At 37.2% G+C, this 22,483-nt stretch overlaps 1 protein-coding gene across 1 annotated transcript; it reads left to right on the plus strand.

The window, feature by feature from the left end:
• The first annotated feature begins 881 nt into the window (after nt 1–881).
• On the plus strand, nt 882–5,985 carry LOC132068747 (peroxiredoxin Q, chloroplastic-like). Its single transcript, XM_059462438.1, has 4 exons — nt 882–1,253; nt 1,861–1,998; nt 4,962–5,051; nt 5,531–5,985. The coding sequence occupies exons 1-4, from the start codon at nt 1,035–1,037 to the stop codon at nt 5,747–5,749; spliced, it is 666 nt and encodes a 221-aa protein (XP_059318421.1). The 5' UTR covers nt 882–1,034; the 3' UTR covers nt 5,750–5,985.
• Nucleotides 5,986–22,483: the final 16,498 nt, after the last annotated feature.

Here is a 22,483-nt window from a genome sequence, read left to right on the forward strand (position 1 = left end):
GTTCGCTCAAATTTTATGTATGAAGAACGTATGAAATGTGTATATCTTGATCAAGGCTTAAACATTATGCTTAAAATTTTATGCATGAGAATGGTATGAAATGTGTATATCTTCCTCAAGACTTAGAATTTCATTCACATTGTTTGTATATAAATTTCATATTAGATTTACGGAAAATTAATACAACTACAACAACATTGTAACAATTTTCATACAATATTCAAGGCTTAAAGTTTTCGCTCAAAATTTTGTATATGAAAATTATATTAAAAATTTTGCTCACACATACACATTTCATACAACTTTCATACATAGAAATATGAGGTAATTTTTTAAGCCATTGAGCAAAAAAAAAAAAAAAATTAATATTTAAAAAATATATATAAAAATTATTTTTTAAAAAAATAAAAATATTTTTTTTTAAAAAAAATATTTTTTTTATAAAAAATATATATATTTTCTGGAAAAAAAAATAAAAAAACGAAAAATATATGAAAATCGGTCATGTTTTGTAATATATCGTTATGTTTTGTAAATAAGGAAAACTATCGTTACGTTTCGTAAATATTTCTCCAATACGTATATATATACGTAGTTTTAAAACTTTTAATATTGTTTAGTGTTTTTAGTATGAGGCCCATCTGATTTTTTTTTTTTTTTTGGTCCGTGATTGACCACGAAGCATGGTAGTAAAGTAAAGTAATGGTAATAATGAGCAGGGGTTTAACAGCTGTAAGTTATAGTTTAGGGACAATACATAAATTAGACATAATTAAAGTGTGAAAATAATAAAAACCTGATAATTTAGTAGAGTTTTGATCTCAAAAAAATGGAAAATAAGACAAAGTAGTAGGAACTGTGTTGACGGTACTATCTTAGTCGGTAGTTGGGGTCAGCAATTCTCCACCGCGCAGAAAGCGGCCATTCCCACTTTTGCCACGCACACACTCGATCTTATTCTATACTAGAATAGAACTAGAAAGCAACAATCTTCATCTCTGCTCATTTACCAAAAGTATCTTAAAAAAATCCAAATGGCTTCTATGTCCTTCTCTGCAACAAAGCATACTCTAATTCCTTCACTGCTCCAATATTCTCAAACCCCTAAAATACTCTTCAGTCGGAATCTAAGCATTGTCTCAAGATCATCAAAATCTAATTTTTATGGTCTTAAGCTCCTTCATTTGCCTTCTTTAACAACCCCTTCTTCTTCTTCTTCTTCTTCTTCAACTAAAAGTTCCATTTTTGCTAAGGTACATTGCTTCCCCCCTGCTTCACTATCTTGACTACTTTCTCTTAGCTTTCCATTTGTTTTTTTTTTTTTGCTTTGTACCCCCTTTGTTTCAAAGTACATGTGGTGTTTTTTTAACACGCTTTTTAAGAAAATATATTTGGACTCTTTTACCCTCATTTTTGTCTCAAGATTCAATATGTCTTCATTAAATATTTATTCAATTGAGATACTTGTAGTTTTTCTAATGGAGTAACAATTACTTATCCTCTGATCATTTTTATTTGCCCGATGTACTTAAGTAGATTGACTGTACAACTTTTAAAGTATGTTTGATTGATTTCAATCATGACAATTAGGATTGATATAGTAAAATTATCATTGTATTTATAGCTTCTTTGGATGTGCCAAGTCAATATAAGACAAGTAAAAATGGACGAAGGGACTACTAAAGGTTAAATATTTATTCTATTGAAGTGTTTGTAGTTTTTAAGAACAACAACTACTACTACTAGAGATAAAATGGAAAAAAATAATTAATTTTGTAACTTTTAAAATGACAAATTATTTGAGACTGTGGGAGTAATGATTACTTTAAACCTTATTTGGAATTGTGGCATGTTATGTAGGTGGATAAAGGTTCAGTGCCTCCACCATTCACATTAAAAGATCAAGATGGAAAAGATGTGAGCCTCTCCCAGTTCAAAGGCAAGCCTGTTGTGCTTTATTTCTATCCTGCTGATGAATCTCCTGGTTGCACCAAACAGGTATAGTCCAATCACCACAAATTACGTTTAAATTGGGTTCAATTTTACATTGGGTTGAACATTTTATTTGTGTTAGTTACTACTTGGACAGTCAAAAGGATATTTTTTTTTTACCATATTCAAATACTTTCTAAATATTTTGAATTGTTAACTATTGTGGCTTATAGTACTTCTTATGTAGTTTCTAAATATATTAATTTCATTTTAAGAAATTGAAGATTCTATGTTCGAGAGCACACTGGACATTAGTTAGTTTGACCCTCGTACTTTGAATCAAGCCAAATAAATTGAAACAAAGGGAGTAATTATTATAGACAAAAAAATACAGAAGAAAGTATTGAAAGCATGATTTTGTTGGTTTTATTGAAGTGTAATCCAAACAATGACTTCATTTTATGCAAAAGATTTGCACAAAGAAAGGTCCTGGTGGTATCATGAGTTGGGAATTAAAATCAATTAGCTGAATAGATGTGAATGACCAATTGTTTCTTTTACTAACTTCTTTGAAATTAGGGAAAAGCTTTTAGAGGAATGGGAACCCTTCACCTAAGTGATGCTACCATTAGGCTACAAATCCAATCACAACCAAAGCTGAATTCCAAATTTGATCAATGTGTGACTTGTTTATTAGATTGGACTTTCTGGAATAGCTGTACTGCACTTCGAACTTCTTAGAATATCTATGTTGGAGTCATTACTCTATTTTCTGTGGTCACCTCATTTATTCCTTTTTTTTTTTTTCCAGAAACAAAGTACTGTTATATGTTAACTTAACAAAATACACGTATAAGGATCAATATCTGAGTGTGCAAAGAGTGCACACTCATGACTAACTAAAACATCTAGAGGAGGAGAGTGACTTAAAGAGTCATTACAAAAAGGGGGATTTTGGGTTGCTGGTCCTGTCGAGCAGTGATCTTTATGAAGGATGTCTTGTAGCGGCACTGAAGTCGGAACGACGAGTCTAGTAGTTGTCTTGCCTAACTGATCAGCTAAGTAGGCCGGCACAGCAATCGCGGGCTGTTGATCAAAAAGCGTTATTGAGTGGTACTCATCCAAAACACAGGCATGTATTGCAAGTTGGTTGTAACTGCATTTTGCTCCCTATACATGTGTTTTCGGGGAGGATCACCCTGCATGAGGAGGCACCTGCAATCAGATATAATGTTAAAGAAAAGTGAGTGTGTTGCATTCAGCAGAGGGATTAAAGCTGCTGCGTCAATATTCACTTCCAATCGTTTTAGATTGTATTGTAAAGCTAGACGTAGTCCCTCACTAAGTGCCAGAAGCTCTGTTTCTATGGTGTTGTGACTGAAAATACATTTACAAGACCAATGAAAAACGTTTTGTTGTAGTTACTGTCCCTTTCAAGAATGCTCTGTCATGCTTTCTTTAGTATTTTTTGTCATGGGTTCTTCACTCCCGTTGTTTTCTTTTTTACTTGAGCCGAGGGTCTATCGGAAACAACCTCTAACTCCCAAGGTAGGGGCAAGGTCTGCGTACACACTACCTTCCCAGACGCCCCTTGTGGAATTATGCTGGGTATGTTGTTGTTGTTGTAAAACTTTCACGTTTTACTCCAGTTACCCTTAGAATCGCGAACAACCCCTCCCAGGCCACTAAGACCTGTGGTTATGTTGGTCGCTCCATCCGTGTTAAGTTTGAAGGTGTTAGATGTTGGTGGATGCTATTTCACTTGGAGGGGGATTTTTGGGACAGTTTTGCGATGGTCAAGGGCTACATAATAAAACTCATCAGCTCTTTGGAGACTAGCAGGTTTAGTTAGGGGCGTGCTAGTGTCACAGAAGAGCTTCTAGTTACGGTGGAGCCATATCTGCCATAAAACGAACGGATATAGAATGGAGTTCGGTATGTTGAGTTCGTTTGACGTATCTGTCGTATGAATCAGAAGATGTAGCATTTGAGAGGGTGATGATGAAGGGTAGCTGATTTTGTCATTACAGTGGTAGCATTAAGTTGAGATCAAAGATTCATTACTGCTGGGCATTCTTAAAACAAATGCTTGATGGTTTCACTTGCCTGGTGGTATAATGGACAGACATCAGAAGGGATGAAACCTAAGTGGTGGTAATAGTAAGAAGTTGGAAGTCTTCGTGGCATACAAGCCATGAAATGTCGTAATCTTGGAGGGATTTTGAGTCGCCAAATCCAAGCGAATGATGCATTTGGCTGGGGTGTTCGTAGAGCGTTATACATTGATTTGACTGAGAAGGTGCCTGTTGAAGTGAGAAGTTCAAAGGAAATTGTCATGGCGATTATCGAAAAGAGGGAAGTGCGTACTTTGGATACGTAAAACGAGTTGAGGTGGTAGCTCGAAAGGGAAGTTTGACAGGTTCCATGAGCTATTAGAGATGTAGTTGGAGAGAGTGTGAGTGTCAAGAGAGTGTGAGTGTCGTGATGTTTTGGTAAAGGTCCTGCTACTAGGCTTCTGATAGAAGTGTGGCATGGGGCCAATGGTCAGACCAAAATTTAACTAGTTGGCCATAGCCCATGTTCCATTTTAGGCCTAACTGAGAACAATTCCTACCTTGTGGAAATTTTTTTTATAGATGGAGGAGTAGTCATGTGGGGTTTTTGGTGTTTAAGTGAAGTACGGAGTAAGTATGGTCTTCGCCCAAGGGGAGGTGGAATTCTGAATGAGTCGACATGCTTTCCAAGCAGTGCGTTATCAGTGAAAAAGATTACTGCTAGACATAAATTAAGTCTAATCCCATATAGGGAACTGCTCAATTAGAGACAAGTTTAAAATACAAAGCTAGATCTATTGCTTGAAACTGTTCTAGAGATAACCCTCATTCTTCTCATTTTGTTTCCTTTTTTTTTTTTTAACTAGAATTTACGTGCTTTACTCCTGAAAGGAAAAACCATACTCTTTATGCTTCAATAGCATATACATAAAAAGTTACCTTCGTAATAACCAATGTGTGAACGTTTTTTCACAGGCATGTTCCTTTAGGGACTCTTATGAAAAATTCAAGAAAGCTGGAGCAGAAGTTGTTGGGATTAGTGGTGACGATCCGGAATCCCACAAGGTATTATCGATTTAATTGATTGGTTATAAAAATAGTTGGCGGAAGTTCATTTTTCTGTTAGGTAGTCAGTTATCTGGACTTCTGATTCTTATTATCAAATCAGATTACATTAACCTTGCTGTTCCTATTAGTCTCATTCTAAAGTTTGCATTTGGTTGAACTCCCTGATGGTTTGATTTCACAGAGAAATTACTAATCAGGTTCTTGTTTCTAATGGAATAATAATCATCAGCCAAGCAACACGTGATTTCTTACTTTTACTTTGTTTGGGAAATTGCACAGATAATTAGTTTTGCCAGCTGCATTGATTTGGATTTCTATTGGCACACTGTCAAAATTATACTTTTCATGTCAAGGATGTACTCGAGCTCATCATGTTTCAAATTTCTTATATTCTTCTCATCCTTTTTTTTTTTTTTTTTGGATTTTTGTTTGTGTATATTGCCAACTGTTATAACCAAGGTATTTGGGTTGTACAGGCGTTTGCAAAGAAATACGGACTTCCATATACCTTGCTGAGTGACGAAGGCGACAAGGTTAGAAAGGAGTGGGGAATCCCGGGAGACCTTTTTGGTGCATTGCCCGGAAGAGAAACTTATGTGCTTGACAAGAATGGAGTCGTTCAACTCATATATAACAATCAGTTCCAACCTGAAAAACATATTGATGAGACACTGAAGCTACTTCAAAGTCTCTGAATGTCAAACGTTTTCGCTCGATACATTTCTTTCCCACTGGCCATCAAATTTCTCTTATATTTAGTATATATTTTATACAACCACTGTGGTTGGTGTCACAGGAACTGTAAGGTTAGGGTCACAGTAAAAAATAAGGGATAGATTGTTGTATTACTATTGTGAGTGATGTAAATTTGCGGGAAAGCCTTTGTACGGATTGCACCGTAACTGCATATTAGAGTTCTTTCAATGGTTCAGCTTTCCACTCTTTGAACAGTTGAACAAACCCCAAGCAGCAAAGTGAAAGTTGTGGAGCAAAACTATAGTCGTGTTTTTTTTTTTTTTTTTTTTTTTTTTTTCAGTTAAGAGATCCACCATAGTTGAGGCCCAGTATATACATAAAAATAAGGATTACAAGGTGGACATAAACCTTAGCCTACAAAGCAGACAGTTCAGCTGCATCAAGAACAGAGTCTGCACAATGACTGGATCTTTCTTTACAAGAGAAGCAAAAGAGTACAGTGAGCACATAGCAATATAAGTTAACTGAGTACCACAAGAAAGACTCATTGTACTAGTCATTAGTAAAAACATTCTTTCTAATCTTAAATCTGAAATTTGGTATTCCATCCTGCTTCACTGAAGCTATAGCTTGCTCTTGGGAAAGAGAGATCTTCAGTGAAGATAATGTGCCCTCTGTCAGTAACACAAATTAGCCATCTGATCTGCAATGCCATTTCCTTCCCTGAAGATGTGTAACCAAACAAAAATGATCCTCTATGCATCAAAGACCAAATTTGATTGATGATGCTATGGATTTGCCATGAAGCATTGATCTTTCTATTGATTATATCAACCATCAGCATAGCATCAGATTCAACAATAGTCTTAAGGAGACCTTTGTCTATACACATGCTCATTCCTTGTAAAATAGCCTTAGCTTCTGCCACATTATTACTGCAAATGCCATCGAAAGAAGCAAAGGCCATTACCATATGGCCACCATGATCTCTAATAATTGCTCCTGCAACTCTAGGATTACCTTTACTGCATCCATCCACATTCAATTTCATCCCGCCATCCTCTGATTTAGACCATCTCACCCTTATGCTTTGCACAGTGGATAAAAGCATTTAGTCTCTGAGGTTGTTTAAGAAATTATGAGTATATAGTAGGCTGATACTGGTAACTTAGAACAAATGACGAGTGTTAAAGAGTTCCAACTAAGTATAGTGTCTCACATTGGTTCAACGAATTATTAGTCTTCTTATATGGTCTTGGATAATTACTACCTCATGAGCGAACTTTTAGGGTGGAGACAGGTTAATGGTGCATTTTCTTCAAAATAAGTAAAATGGTAAGTAATATATTCCATTATGGGAAAATGACCTAATAATACTACTTAAGGCACTATATTAAAAAAACATAAGAATACTTTTCCTTATTCACAAAACATACCAGGTTTAGAAAAATTAAAAGCCCACTCTTCCCTTCCCCTTTTCCCAGCCACCCCACCCTTCCGTTCCCCTTCTCCCCGTTTTCATTCCATGTATTTACAAAACAGTAGTTGTAGATCTGTTTATGATGAGATTTTCATCTTATATCTCTCGTTTTCGACACCTAGCGTCATTGATGGGTCTGCAGAAAAGCTTTTCTCAATTGACTCATGTTTTATATATAATAATGGATATATAAGTTGTATGCTCATTCTCCATTGTTTTGGTTGAGAAGTTTGGAATTTGAATGAAATAAAGCTTTAAATTATTCCATTTAAAAATCAGAACAATTGAAGATTGGATTTCCACTTGACGATGGTGTGCTGCGACGATGACGACGGCTGCAACGATGAGGACGATGACAAAGTCTTTCTCTTTTTGCCCTGATTGTAATTTCCTGTTTTACCTCATGGATAACAACAGAAAATCTATTTTTTTTTAATTTTGTTAGAAAATGAAGAGATTTGTATTAATATTGTACAAAAGTTGTATAATGTTCTAGTTGTACTAAATTTTGTCCGAATTTCGAAGCGTGATTCAAAACTGCATTAAATTTGTATGAATATTGTATGAAAGTTGTATACAATGTTGTTGTAGTTGTATTAAATTTCCAAAAGCCTAACATGAAATTTACACAAATTTTATACAGTTATATACATATTTCATACCATTTCTATACAGTTTTCATACACAAAAAATGTGAGGATTCTAAGTCTTGAGCGAGGTATACATATTTCATACACAAAATTTTGAGCGAAATTTTTGTATATGTTTTGTAAGAAATCTATTGTTATGTTTTGTAAACTGAAAAATATCGTCATATTTTATAAATATACCCTATTCTTATGTATATATACATCAATCACCCATTTGTATGTTATTTGAAACACTTAACTTTGCATTTGTCCAAAGGAGTGGCGGTAAACGGGACGAATTGGTTGAAATTGGATAGAATAAAACACAGGATATAAAAACTGGATCATAATTAACCATTAGATTACGAGTATTCATATCAAATCCCCATTTATTTAATCAACGTTCTTAAACTCAGTCGACTCATGTTACTTTCAGCAACCTGTACCATGAATCACTAATTCCATGAGCATCCAAATCCAAGAAATAATTCTTCAATTATGTCAAATATATTTCATTTACGAAGTTTTCTCAGACAAACAACACCCTCGCCTAGCACTTAAATCCGAATGGAAAAAAGAGCACAATTGCATCGAAAAATATTCACCAATGTGTATAGGAAATGGTATGAAGAGTATTCACTAGGGGTTTCAAATGGACGAGTTGAGCTGAATTTGAATTCCTAATGAACGAGTTGAACTGAATCAGGACGAGTCAAAATAGTTTGAATTAATAAATGAGCGGGGTGAGTTAGACTCATATTTTCATGAGTTAATTTCGTTCATATGCACTTAGCCAGACTCTAGTTCCTAAAAGCGACAATAGTCAAAGAAGCAATATAATCAAGTCGTGTCTCGTATTTGAGGTTAGCCATTAAAATGTTCTATGCTTAATCCATATTTCAATGGTAATATGGAGCAATAGTTGAAAGATTAAAAGCAGAAAATTAATGCTTAATCAACAATTGCTCATTTCAGACAAAATGCAGGTGAGTTATTTTGACAACGTTTTCGGACGGTTTAAAAAAAATAATCATTTTGTTACGGTTAAAAATATGTTAAACTTATGAGTATTAAAGTTCTCATTATGTTCTATTTTATGTGATACTACTCCCTTAGTCTCAAATTATCTGTAATATTTTTTTTGCACGCCCTTTAAGAAAATATTAATCAGGAGTTTTTTTTTTTTTTTGTGACTAATTTAGTACCATATTTATGTCTTAAGATATAATCTCTCTTCATTTCCCTTAAATATCTACTCTACTGAAGTGTTTGTAGTCTTCAAGGACAATTACGACTAAGGATAAAATGGGAAAAAATAATTAATTTTGTCTTGAACTTCTAAAGTGCCAAATAATTTGAGACAATTATATTTAGAAATCATGACAGATAATATTGAGACCGGATGTGACCGGACTAGTTTGTCCGTCACGTCAGTGCTGCGCCGGTGAAACCCTATTCTAGTCTAGTTGTAATAGGTTTGGTCTATTTATGATGAAGTTGTATTTATGGTAATATATGATGTGTAGTTCTATTAGAATAGGGTTACCTTATTAAACTAGGGTAAGGAAGACTTACTTGTATATAAGGAGGTCATTATGATGAATGCAAAACAGAAAGAATTCTCTCATTATTCTCGTCTCTAAAAAATTCTCGTCCATATCTCGATTTTAACATGGTATCAGAGCCATGTTAGAAAGAACACAAAAATCCTAAAATAATGGCAGGTAGAGGTGTATAAAGAAAATCAACAATCCGCATCAAACCGAAACGGAACCAAACCGGAAAAAAAACGCGATTAGTGATTTAGTTTGATTTGATTTGGTATTGAGAAAAAAAAACAACCATAATAGGTTTGGTTTGGTTTTAACTAAAAAAAATCAAACTGAAGCTAAACTGACCTGATTATATGTATACAATTTTTTATTTATCATATACTTATATAATTTATGAATATATTTATAAAATCATCAAAGTTTTAGTTTCATAATATTTTAACATCAAGTTCGGCTGATACTTTTTGTTACACCTCGAAAAATTTTCGAGTCGTTTGCGTCGTGAGTAAACTAACGTAAGTTCGGAGAGGTCATGGAACCGTTATAGGGTTAAGGAATACTCTTAACAAGTGTTAAGCAAGTGTCTAAAAGTTTTGGTATCGACCAAATCGAAGAAAATAAGTTTGTCAAAAATTTGAGAAAATTTGGCAGAATTTTGGACAGAAATTTTAGGTCAACTTCAGAGAGGTATAACTCCTGGGATATCAGGAGTTTTGAGGTGTTTCAAGATCCTAAAATGAAGTTCGTCGGGTGTAGTTTCCAACGCAACAAACCGTTTGTCAATACGACATCGGAGTAGGGAGTCATGGGCATTTTAAAACGGACTGTCAGAAGCCTACGAACCTACGCGGAAATTCTAGAAACTACTTAAAAGGCCCACCAATTTCGGCCCATCAGCCCAACCCGATTTGGACTACTATATATACTCCCTTAAGTCACCTAAATCACTTAATTTTTCACCATTTCTCATCTTCACACCTCTCTAGAACCTCCCACAACATTCATCCAATATCCAAACCCCCTAAACATATCTCAAATCCTCTAGAACATCCTCCAACTTTCACAACATGCACACATATTCCTACAAGTCTATATGACAATTTTGGTCATTTTTATTTCATTTTTAATATATCCCCAAGTCCTAGGAAGTCCTAGAAACCTCTCCAAACATATTCCAACATATTTCCAAGCCCAAACCAAGGATCAAAGTGAAGATTAAAGTGGTTAAGGGTTCCTAGTGAGGTCTACACTTGTCTCCTCTTCTTGAAGATGTTTGGGTGAGTATTTTTAAGGTGGAGTAACCACGGAATTGAAGTGTTCTTGAATTTTGAGGTAAGATTTCATCTTAGTTTCATGTTTATGAGTTTGTTTGGTAATTATGTTAAGATTTGAGGAGAAGAAAATTGGAGGAAAAGTTCAAATATGCATTTGATGATATTTTGAGTTGTGAATTAACTTGAGTTATAATTCTTAGTATGTTTTTAGCATAATCTTATTATGAGGGATAATAATGATGTTAAGGAATTGTCGTATACGAGTGTATAAGGGGTTGTATGAAGTTGTTGTTATGGATTGATTATGAAAACAAGTTCTAGGATTAAATTGAGTATGGTTTGAATGTAATCTTTTGATTATGGAATTGTTGATGTTTTATTGTGCTTTGGGAGTTGTTTTGAAGATTGGAGGGAGTGGAAGATATAGGGCAGATGCTTCCCGAATTTCGGCAGATTCTAAAAAGGGTTTAATTTGAAGGCTTACGATAAGCATACGACGATAAGCCTAACAATAGTATGAATGGTTTTATATGTAGATTGCGAGACCGGAAGTAGGTTGGAAAGTCGAGAAGTGAACTTCCAGGTATGTTAAGGTTGTTCCTTCTTTTCTTGGCATGATTCCATATATAGTAGGAGCGTAAAAAACCTTATGACTAGAGATTTGTCAAAGTAGAGCTTGTCATATTGTGGCTTAGTTTCCGAGTGTTATGTTGTTCTTTCTGAGGGGCCATATCCCTTCCCTATGTCCTTGAGTTTATCGAGAGACAGAAGAGACATGTTACAATCGACGTTGTTTTTCGATATGCATGATATATATATATATTTTATATTATATATTATAGTCGGTGAGACATTTTCTTTAGCACGGCCACTTAGTCGGTGAGACATTTTTTTTTAGCCCGGCCTCTTGGTCATTGAGATAGCTATTGCCTACGGGGTCCGGGTCGGTAAGGCAGTTGCCCGGCCGACGGCGGAGATTTTTCAGTTGCCTTACCACTTGGTCAGCGGGATATATAATAGCATTATATTGCATGTCATATGAGAAAGGTCAGGTGAGATATTCAGGGCATTCTTTGGCCTCCAGATTGTATTGTTTTCAGTTTAGTTTCAGTTATCCTTTGCCTTACATACTCAGTACATTGTTTCGTACTGACGTCCCTTTTGCTTGGGGCACCGCGTTCATGCCCGCGAGTTCGAGTGTAGCCGGACAGCGATCCAGCTCAGTAGGCCTTCCGCTCAGCTACAGACAGTGCGCTCCACTTGACTCGAAGCTGCAGTCCCTTTTGGTGTGCCATTTTGACATGTATATATAGGTATGACAGGGCCTTATCCTGTCTTTTCTACAGCTCGTACTCCATAGAGGTCTGTAGACAGTTGTATGTAGTTGGGATGTTATGTAGCCTTGTCAGCTCTTATTTTTGTTGTACAGCATACGTAGCGGCCTAGTCGGCTTACACTGTTATCCTTAGCACGTATGTTCATATATATGCGTTGGTTGTGAGTTTTCGATGCAGAGTCTATGGTATTGATCTTACAAGAGATGGTATAGCTCAGTTATAAGTTATTTATGGTCCACCAGGTTGCTCGGTGAGATGCAAGTACGAGATTAGGGGTGCTTGGTCGGTAATGATCAGGCACTCATCACGACTCATCGACTTGGGTCGTGACAGAAGTGGTATCAGAGCAGTTCTGTCCTAGGGTTTTCTACAGACCGTGTCCAGTAGAGTCTTGTTTATGGGTGTGAAGCGCGCCACACTTATAAACGGAAGGATGCGGGGCATTTAGGAATCATTGACCTTCCTTTCTATCTTAGATCATGCAATAGAGCCAGAGTCTAGGAAAGATCGTTCCTAACCCTCTTTTCCTGTAGGTAAGTGCAGATTGATATAGATAAAGAGGGCGGCTTCTGATAGTGGGGGTGCAAGGAAGGCCCCCAGGGTGGACTCCGGACCTCGGGAACAAGGACAGATTAGGAGGAGTCTTAGTTACTCCATTTAGACAGATCCTTTTGAGGATATTGAGACGATTCCCCTAGAGCTTGTGACTTCTATGGAGGAGGATCCGTCAGAGGATAGCTATGAACGGACCCGTCTGAGGGTTCATATGAGACACCAGTGGAGCAGGAGGCTCCTGAGGCTACACCAGATTTGGGCCCTCCAGTTTCTCCTATGATTGAGCATTACGTCAGAGCAGCACAAGTGTAAGTTTTACGGAGTATTCTAGCCGTCAGTCTTGGCCTTCAGTTAATCAGGAGTTGCCAGAGTATTCATATCCTTCGGACTATGATGGGGGAGATGAGGAGGGTCAGACGAGTAGATGGTGGGAGGATGATGAGAGGGATATTTCACTATACAGTCTCCAAGACCAGGATCAGGACAGGCCGGTCACAGGTATGCGGATCATCTTAGTAGAACTCTTTATGTTATGTGCGATTACTATGGGATATCCTCTAAAGATCGACAATCGGGGATTTTAAGGAAATCAATAATTGAAGTATCTATGGGTAATTATGATTAAGACATTTCTGCTACCACTAGGAACCTCGGGACTAGGAATGAAAGGCAGTCGCGTGTGTTGACTTGTGGTTACAATAATTTTCTAGATATTGGGAGTTCTAAAGGTTACGATAGCATTTATCCAACCAGGAGAGTAAAGGACTTTTCCAACCGTACGGGAAATGCGTTACAGAGTTTTATTTGGGTTTCCATTAGAATTTCAAATTGATTTTTAAAAGATATGTGATGAAAGACCATGCAACAGTAAAAAGGATGGGTGTGATCCTTATAAGAAGGCTTACCTTGATTTTCCGACAGATGTGGTGAAGGTCACCTGACAACAGAAAAGTGAGAGCAATGTCGGCTTATGAATAAAAAGGAAAGAAGAGTAGGTGTTCGAGAGGATATCATTCATTAAGTCTATATTGCCAGAGGCTCATAATTAGGACTTAGAAAGTATGTTAAGAAGTCCAACAGATTCAGACGTACGAAGATATGAGAAACCAGAATAGCCGAGAGAAATTAGGAGCATATGAGCCTTATGATTGGAATTTTAAATGATCGTGAGGTATGAGTTTGACTAGCTAGGCAAAAAGAGGGGGAGCATCTAGCCTGAGCAGTCCTTAGAACCGTATCTATGCACTAGCTGGACGACAGGATCTTGAGTTCTCCCCCGATGTTATTATAGGTATATTGCCAGTATTTCCTTATGATGTGTATGCATTGATTGATCCGAGTTCCACGTTGCTATATGTTTACTCCTTATATTGCTAGTCGGATTGGGCGAAACTTAAGTCGATTAACCCTTTCAAAGTGTTTCATTAATAAGGTGTCAGTATGACCAGATGGGGGTTGTAACTTGTTCTCAAAGTAAGAAGTGGAAGGGATAGGTATATGTATAAATATGACCCTTGAGTATAAATATTCTAATGATTTATGAGTATAAAGGGGTAGAAGAGGTAAGAGAACGATGTACGTTACTAGAAGAGCCAGATATCGACAAGAGCTTTTTATCGTATAAAGTATATTGGCAAGGATGTTGTACGGAGGTACGAGTATAAGGATATATGGATATAAGACAAAGTTAGGACTAAGGTACAGAAAGATTCTTTTTCAGAAATCCTCTTGACACAAGATTATTGAGTTAGTAATATAAGGCTGAATAGCTAATGAAGGATGTGAACGATGCTTTGAAGGAATTGGTTATGTGATGGTAGATGAATGAGTTGGAAGTCGCGAGTTGATATAAGATGTACCCTTCATTAAGGAGAAAAAAATTGTATTTTAAAAGTGGTTTGTCTAAAGACCGAGTGTTTATGTGGCAAAGAGAAGAAGGAACATTAACAATCAGGGCCGATTTTGAGAATAAAATTGGGATACCATCACGGTGATGAAATAGGGAAAGCGAATAATAGGAGAAAGTTAATCTTGGAAGAACAATAAAGAAAATATGAAGATCCTTTTGATGAAAGCTTAGGCCCATCCAGGATCAGTATGTCTACAAGCATATGTGACTCGTTACAAATATGTGCAACTGACTAGATAAATTCAGACGATGAATAGTCACAACTAAGATTAGTTACTGATTTGCTGAGAGTATGTACTAATAAGAATAAGGATAAATCTAGAACCAAGATAGATACATTCATTCTGGGAGGTAACAGAACGGTATAGAATTATGTATCCCACAAATGATACCAGTATATGAGAAGCTTGTCAAGATTATTATAGGGCTTCAACTTGTGAAGCGTAGTGTAGGCGAGGATAGCAATGGAAAATAATATGATATAAGTCGAAAAACTTGAGTAAAGATATAGTATTCTAGATATGGCATATCTCTAAAAACCGAAGCTTGAAAGGGTAGTCAGGAAAGAGTATCTCAGGAAGGTGGATTCCTAAGATATCAAGGTCGAGCCTATATCAAATGTAGCAAAGATAGATGATCTATTCAGAGGTAATAAAGATGTATCATGACCTTGATAGATCAAAAGAAGAAATATTGCAGAGTTCATAGTCTGCTAATAAATAAACAAAGCGGAAAGACCGAGGAACATATAGATATGTCGTTGAGGAACGAAGGAATGATCGAGATGGATATTATAACTATAAGGAAATCGGGATAACCAGTTAGTGTGTTCTAGTTACCATTCCAATATTCAGATGGCCCCGTATGAAGCTCTATATGGGCAAAAATATAGATCACCAATTGGATGGTTCGAAGTAGGGGAGACAAATTTAGTGGGGCCAGATTTGATCCAGCAAGTGGTGGAGAAGATCACGCTTATTCAAGACCGGTAATTAACAACTTAAAGCCGTCAGAAATCTTACGCGGACAATCGTCGACGAAAGTTAGAATTCAAAGTTAATGCTTAGGTATTCTTGAAGTGTCGCCGATGAAAGGTGTAATGAGATTTGGCAAGAAGGGCAAGCTTAGTCCCCGGTATATTGGGCCTTACAGGATTGTGCGCAAAGTAGGCCAAGTAGATTACGTGTTAGATTTACCTTCAGATTTGGAGTCAGTGCACCCAGTCTTTCATGTGTCAATGCTTCATAAGTGCGTTGGAGATCCTTCCAGAGTTGTGCTTGTAGATAATGTCCAAGTTATTGAGAAATTTTCCTATGAAGAAGTACCCATTGCTATTCTAGATAAAAGCAGTTCGAGAGACTCGGGGCAAAGACGTAGCTTCGCTTAAAGTCCCGGAGAAACAATAATAGGGAAGAAATGACTTGGGAAGCCGAGAAGATATGAAGTCCGTACCCACATTTGTTTCCACTCCCAGAAGAGCTCCAGACAGAGACACCATTATCCTCAGGTATGTGATGCTTCTTTGAATGATTTCTTGGTCGTATGTGGCCAATATGGATATTGATGTTGTAGCCCTGTGAGGCACTGTATATTTTGGGTTGTACGACAGGATGGTAGTGGTAAAATTACAGGGGAAACTCAGGCGAAATTTTTGTAGCATTCCTAAAAACTTAACATTCGAGGACGAATATTTTTAAAGGGGGGGGGGGAGAATGTTACACCTCAAAAATTTTGAAGTCGTTTGCGTCGTGAGTAAACTAACATAAGCTCGGAGAGGTCATGGAACCCTTATAAGGTTAAGGAATACTCTTAACAAGTGTTAAGCAAATGTCTAAAAGTTCTGGGATCGAGCAAATCGAAGAAAATAAGTTTGTCAAAAATTTGGGAAAATTTTTGCAGAATTTTGGACAGAAATTTTGGTTCAACTTCAGAGAGGTATATCTCCTGGGATATCAGGAGTTTTGAGGTGTTTCAAGAGCCTAAAACGAAGTTCGTCGGATGTAGTTTCCAACGCAACAAACCGTTTGTCAATACAACATCAGAGTAGGGAGTTATGGGCATTTTAAAACGGGCTGTCAGAAGCCTACGAACCTACGCGGAAATTCTAGAAACTACTTAAAAGGCCCACCAATTTCGGCCAATCAGCCCAACCCGATTTGGACTACTATATATACTCCCTTAAGTCACCTAAATCACTTAACTTTTCACCATTTCTCATCTTCACACTTCTCTAGAACCTCCCACAACATTCATCCAATATCCAAACCCCCTAAACATATCTCAAATCCTCTAGATCATTCCTCCAACTTCCACAACATGCGCACATATTCCTACAAGTCTATATGACAATTATGGTCATTTTTATTTCATTTTTAACATATCCCCAAGTCCTAGGAAGTCCTAGAAACCTCCCCAAACATATTCCAACATATTTCCAAGCCCAAACCAAGGATCAAAGTGAAGATTAAAGTGGTTAAGGGTTCCAAGTGAGGTCTACACTTGTCTCCTCCTCTTGAAGATGTTTGGGTGAGTATTTTTAAGGTGAGTAACCACGGAATTGAAGTGTTCTTGAATTTTGAGGTAAGATTTCATCTTAGTTTCATGTTTATGAGTTTGTTTGGTAATTATGTTAAGATTTGAGGAGAAGAAAATTGAGGAAAAGTTCAAATATGCATTTGATGATATTTTGAGTTGTGAATTAACTTGAGTTATAATTCTTAGTATGTTTTGAGCATAATCTTGTTATGAGGGATAATAATGTTGTTAAGGAATTGTCGTATACGAGTGTATAAGGGGTTGTATGAAGTTGTTGTTATGGATTGATTATGAAAACAAGTTCTAGGATTAAATTGAGTATGGTTTGAATGTAATATTTTGATTATGGAATTGTTGATGTTTTATTGTACTTTGGGAGTTGTTTTGAAGATTGGAGGGAGTAGAAGATATAGGGTCGATGCTTCCCGAATTTCGGCAGATTCTAAAAAGGGTTTAATTTGAAGGCTTAAGATAAGCATACGACGATAAGCCTAACAATAGTATGAATGATTTTATATGTAGATTGCGAGATCGGAAGTAGGTTGGAAAGTCGAGAAGTGAACTTCCAGATATGTTAAGGTTGTTCCTTCTTTTCTTGGCATGATTCCATATATGGTAGGAGCATAAAAAACCTTATGACTAGAGATTTGTCAAAGTAGAGCTTGTCAAATTGTGGCTTAGTTTCCGAGTGTTATGTTGTTCTTTCTGAGGGGCCATATCCCCTCCCTATGTCCTTGATTTTATCAAGAGACAGAAGAGACATGTTACAGTATCAGTGTTTTTCTGCATATGTATGATATACATACATATTTTTCTTTAGCCTGGCCACTTGGTCAGTGAGACATTTTCTTTAGCCTGGCCATTTGGTCAGTGAGACATTTTCTTTAGCCTGGCCTCTTGATCAGTGAGACAGATTGCCTAGCCTACGGGTCAGTATGACAGATTGCCTGGCCTATGGGTCAGTGAGACAGATTGGCTGACCGACGGGTCAGTTAGATTTTTCAGTTGCCTGGCCACTTGGTCAGTGAGATATATAATAGCATTATATTGCATTTCATATGAGACAGGTTAGGTGAGATATTCAAGGCATTCTTTGTCCTTCAGATTGTATTATTTTCAGTTCAGTTTCAGTTATCCTTTGCCTTGCATACTTATTACATTGTTTCGTATTGACGTCCCTTTTGCCGGGGGGCGCTACGTTCATGCCCGCATGTTCAGGTAGCCAGACAGGCGATCTAGTTTAGTAGGCCTTCCGCTCAGCTACAGACGGTGCGCTCCACTTGACTCGGAGCTGCAGTCCCTTTTGGTGTGCCATTTTGACATGTATATATGGGTATGACAGGGCCTTGTCTTGTTATTTCTACAGCTCATACTCCATAGAGGTCTGTAGACAGTTGTATGTAGTTGGGATGTTATGTAGCCTTGTCAGCTCTTATTTTTGTTGTGCAGCATACGTAGCGACCTAGTCGGCTTGCACTGTTAGCCTTAGCACGTATGTTCATATATATGCGTTAGTTGTGAGTTTTCGATGCAGAGTCTATGGTATTAATCTTACAAGAGATGGTATAGCTCAGTTATAAGTGATTTATGGGCCACCAGATTGCTTGGTGAGATGCAAGTACGTGATTAGGGGTGCTTGGTCAGTAATGGTCGGGCGTCACGACTCATCGGCTTGGGTCGTGACACTTTTAGCCCATATGACCTGTTGATGACCAGCTGATTACAAATAGCCCAAATCAAAACTAAATTTACACCCCTACAATTGTAATAGTTTAGATGATTCAGAGTATTACGTTATAAATTCTAAGGTGGATTATTATATTTGTTATAATTTATTTTGTCTCAGACAATATAGTTACATTTCAAGTATGGCATTTACATTTTGGTGTTGTTATAAGTGTATGTGGATGTTTAACTTGGAAAACATAGAAGTTTTATATGACCAAAAAGAAATCAAGAAAAAAATGGGTGACCAACCACTAGAACCAAGAAGACAGGTAGTAATGTTCAAATAAAGGGACAAACAACTGGGCAATCGTGGCAAATGTTGATGTTGTATTCCTGAATCCTTCTGTTCCACTTGCAAAATGTCGAATAGATTGTAACTTAGAAAAAGAATAAACTGAACAGAGAGAAAAAGGGTCCAAAAACTTACTCTGGACAAGCAAATGCTATTGTAAGATGCTTCGCATCGAACAACAAAAAAAATACTAAAAAAATCGTCAAACTCGAAAAACTCGAGAAAAATAGTGATTGAAAAACTCTACTTTTGTTGGTTTGGTTTGATTTATAGATTTAAAAATCGACATCACTAGTTTGGTTTGGTATTTGAAAAACTCGAACCAATCCAGTCCATGTACACCCCTAATGGTAGGTGACAGAAAAGAACAAACCGGTGATAAAGGCAAATGAATCACCAGTGAAGAAAACAAAGCCCAAAGAAAAATGATATTTCCCAATGACATTATGTCGAATGATAATCCTGGAAATGTGGTGACAAAAGTTCAATTGAATGGTGAAAATTATGAAGAATGAGCTAGATCCATAAGAGCAGCCCTAAGAGCAAGAAAGAAGTTTGGCTTCGTAAACAGTCCCATCAAGAAGCTGGATGAAGAGTCATCATACTTGGAAGATTTGTGGACTATAAATTGACAATTAGTGTTGTGGATTCACAACACCATTGAACCAACGCTTCACTTGACGATTTCACATAAAGAGGAAGCAAAATAATGGTGGACGAGAATCCGAGAGTAAATACTCGCTATAAACGGCCCGACAAAGAACAACTAAAACCGTAACTTCATGAGTGTGTTGCAAGGAAGAACCACAATATATTAGTATGGAAAAATCACTAAGTTGTTGGATGAATTAGCAAATTACGAATAGATTCCGACCTATACGTGTGGAGAGTGCACGTGCAATCTAGGAACGGTCCTTGAGGCCAAAAGAGAAGAAGAAAAAGTTCATCTTTTCCTCATGGGATTAGATGAGGCGATGTATGCAACGGAAAGGTCGAACATACTGGCCTTGGAACCCTTGCCATCATTGAACAAGGTTTATTCAAAGCTGGTAGAAGAAAAGCGTGTGAGAGCAATTGCACCAAAAATGGAGGACCGAAGTGAAACCATGGCTTTTGCTGTGCAAGAGAGAAACCTTTACGGGGACCGAGGTGAAGGAAAAAACGATGGTAAAGGAAAAAATGATGGTGGATTCTGCACACATTGCAAGAGATCCGAACACGTTATAGAAGGATGCTTTTAACTCATGGGCTATCCGAATTGGTGTCCCAAAAATAAAAAAAGGAGACGAAAATATAGAAGGTAGAGGACGCGGACAACAAAAACAACAGAGGGGTGGTCTGGTTGTGGATGAAGCAATCACGATGTTAAATAATAAATTAAGGCGGAGACAGGATCGGTGAACACAGGCAGGACAAGACCTCACGATTTGAGCGATGAGATCCAGAAGACTGTGATTCACATGTTGAATTCCCAAGGATAGACCCGAATGGCAAGATGGATGTTAAGACTGAAAACTCATCCTGGATTATTGACTCCGAAGCTACCAACTATGTGATAGGTAATTCGGAGGAACTGAGCAATCAGTGGGACATTCCTATGTGTCCGATTGGGCTTCCTGAGACAGAGGTCAGCTTCGGCGGCCAGGCAGAAGGAACAACCAAAGCAAATAATAGATATGGTTGAAAGATGTCCTTTATGTTCCAGATTTCTGTGTCACAACTTGTTGATCATTTAGATTGTGATGTAATAGTTAACAAAATTATGTGTGTTATACAGGATTCCACAATGAGGAAGCTGATTGGAATGGGTGAAAGTTGAGGTGGACTTTACTATTTCCGGAAAGTTCCGTGGATACGAGCTATAAAGGCAGAGGCAGTTGATTAGTTTGATCTTTGGCACAAACAGTTGGGTCATGCTTCTAAGACAAACGGTTGGGTCATTAACGAAGTCGACACAAGTAACGAAGTCGATTCGATATTAGGCCTAAAAGAAAGTAGTAGTAGATTGGATAAAGAATGCGATGTATGCCAAAGGGCAAAGCAAAGAAGAAGTGTTTTTACTCAGTGATAATATAGCTTCTGATATTTTTGAGATAATTCATTGTGATCTATGGGGACTGTATATGACCCCTTCCTCTTGTGGTGCTTCATATTTTTTTACTGGTTGGATGATCTTTCACGAGCGGTGTGAATTTTTGTTTTAGTTGATAAGAGAGAAGTGTCTCAAACCTTTGAATAATTTCTTTGCCTGCGTGGATAGGCAGTTTGATAAGAGGGTGAAGATATTATGAAGTGATAATGGAACAGAGTTCACATGTATGAAGACTTACTTCTTCAAACAAGGAATTATGTTCCAAACAACTTTCACGGGAACACCCTAACAGAATGGAAGAGTTAAAAGAAAACACTGTCATATCCTTAATGTGGCGCGAGCATTGAAATTTCAGGGTTATCTTCCGATCAAATTCGGGGGAGAATGTGTTTTGACTGCGGGCTATTTGATCAATAGAACACCATCCCCGGTTTTGAATGGAAAAATCCCTTATGAAATTTTATACGGGGAGGCACCTCGGTATGATCATTTAAGGGTGATAAGGTCAGTATAATACACACACACAAAAAAAAAGAATGAGGTACCAGTTTGAGAGTCGGAGTCGTAGATGTGTCTTCTTGGGATACCCCTACGGAAAGAAGGATTGGAGATTGTATGATTTAGAGAATGATGAATATTTAATCTCAAGAGATGTGCACTTCTACGAGACTAAGTTCCCTTTTGCTGTAGGATCGGATAACTTGATCGCAACATAGAAGTGATTCCGGATAAAACTGAGGGAGAAAGAAACCAACACAACTTCGAAGAAGATTGAACATATAATATAGGTATGAACAAAAGTCGGATGGACGGAGTAAGGACACCGGATATCGAACCTATCGATCAATCAAAATTAGAGCATGAGAAAACATGGAGGAAGTACAAACGAAAGGTGTCCGGATCAACGAAATTTCCCTTGAAAGAACAATTGGGGTGGGTAAACATCAGAAGCATGAATCGATTCGGTTGCGCGACTACGTCATTGGAATATTTCGGAAACAAAGTCCATCAACACGTCCGCTCAATCCTCAAAGAACCCTCAGGGGTGCCTTATCCTTTAGCTCATTATATGTCTTGTGATAATTTTTCCTCGCAACACCAAAGCTTCTTTGCAAAGAATTACCACATGAACCGAGCCAAAAACCTTCTCGGAGGCAATAAAAAATGAACATTAGAGAAAATTCACGCAACAAGAGGTCCAAGCATTGGAGGATAATATAACGTGGACGTTAGAAACATTTCCACCGGATATAGATGGGTGTACAAGATCAAGTAAAACTCTGACAGCACAATCTAGCAATATAAAGCTCGGTTAGTCATTTTCAGAAATAACCGGAGGATGAAACTGA

This window comes from Lycium ferocissimum, chromosome 8 (genome assembly GCF_029784015.1).
Source record: "Lycium ferocissimum isolate CSIRO_LF1 chromosome 8, AGI_CSIRO_Lferr_CH_V1, whole genome shotgun sequence".
Classification (NCBI taxonomy): domain Eukaryota; kingdom Viridiplantae; phylum Streptophyta; class Magnoliopsida; order Solanales; family Solanaceae; genus Lycium; species Lycium ferocissimum.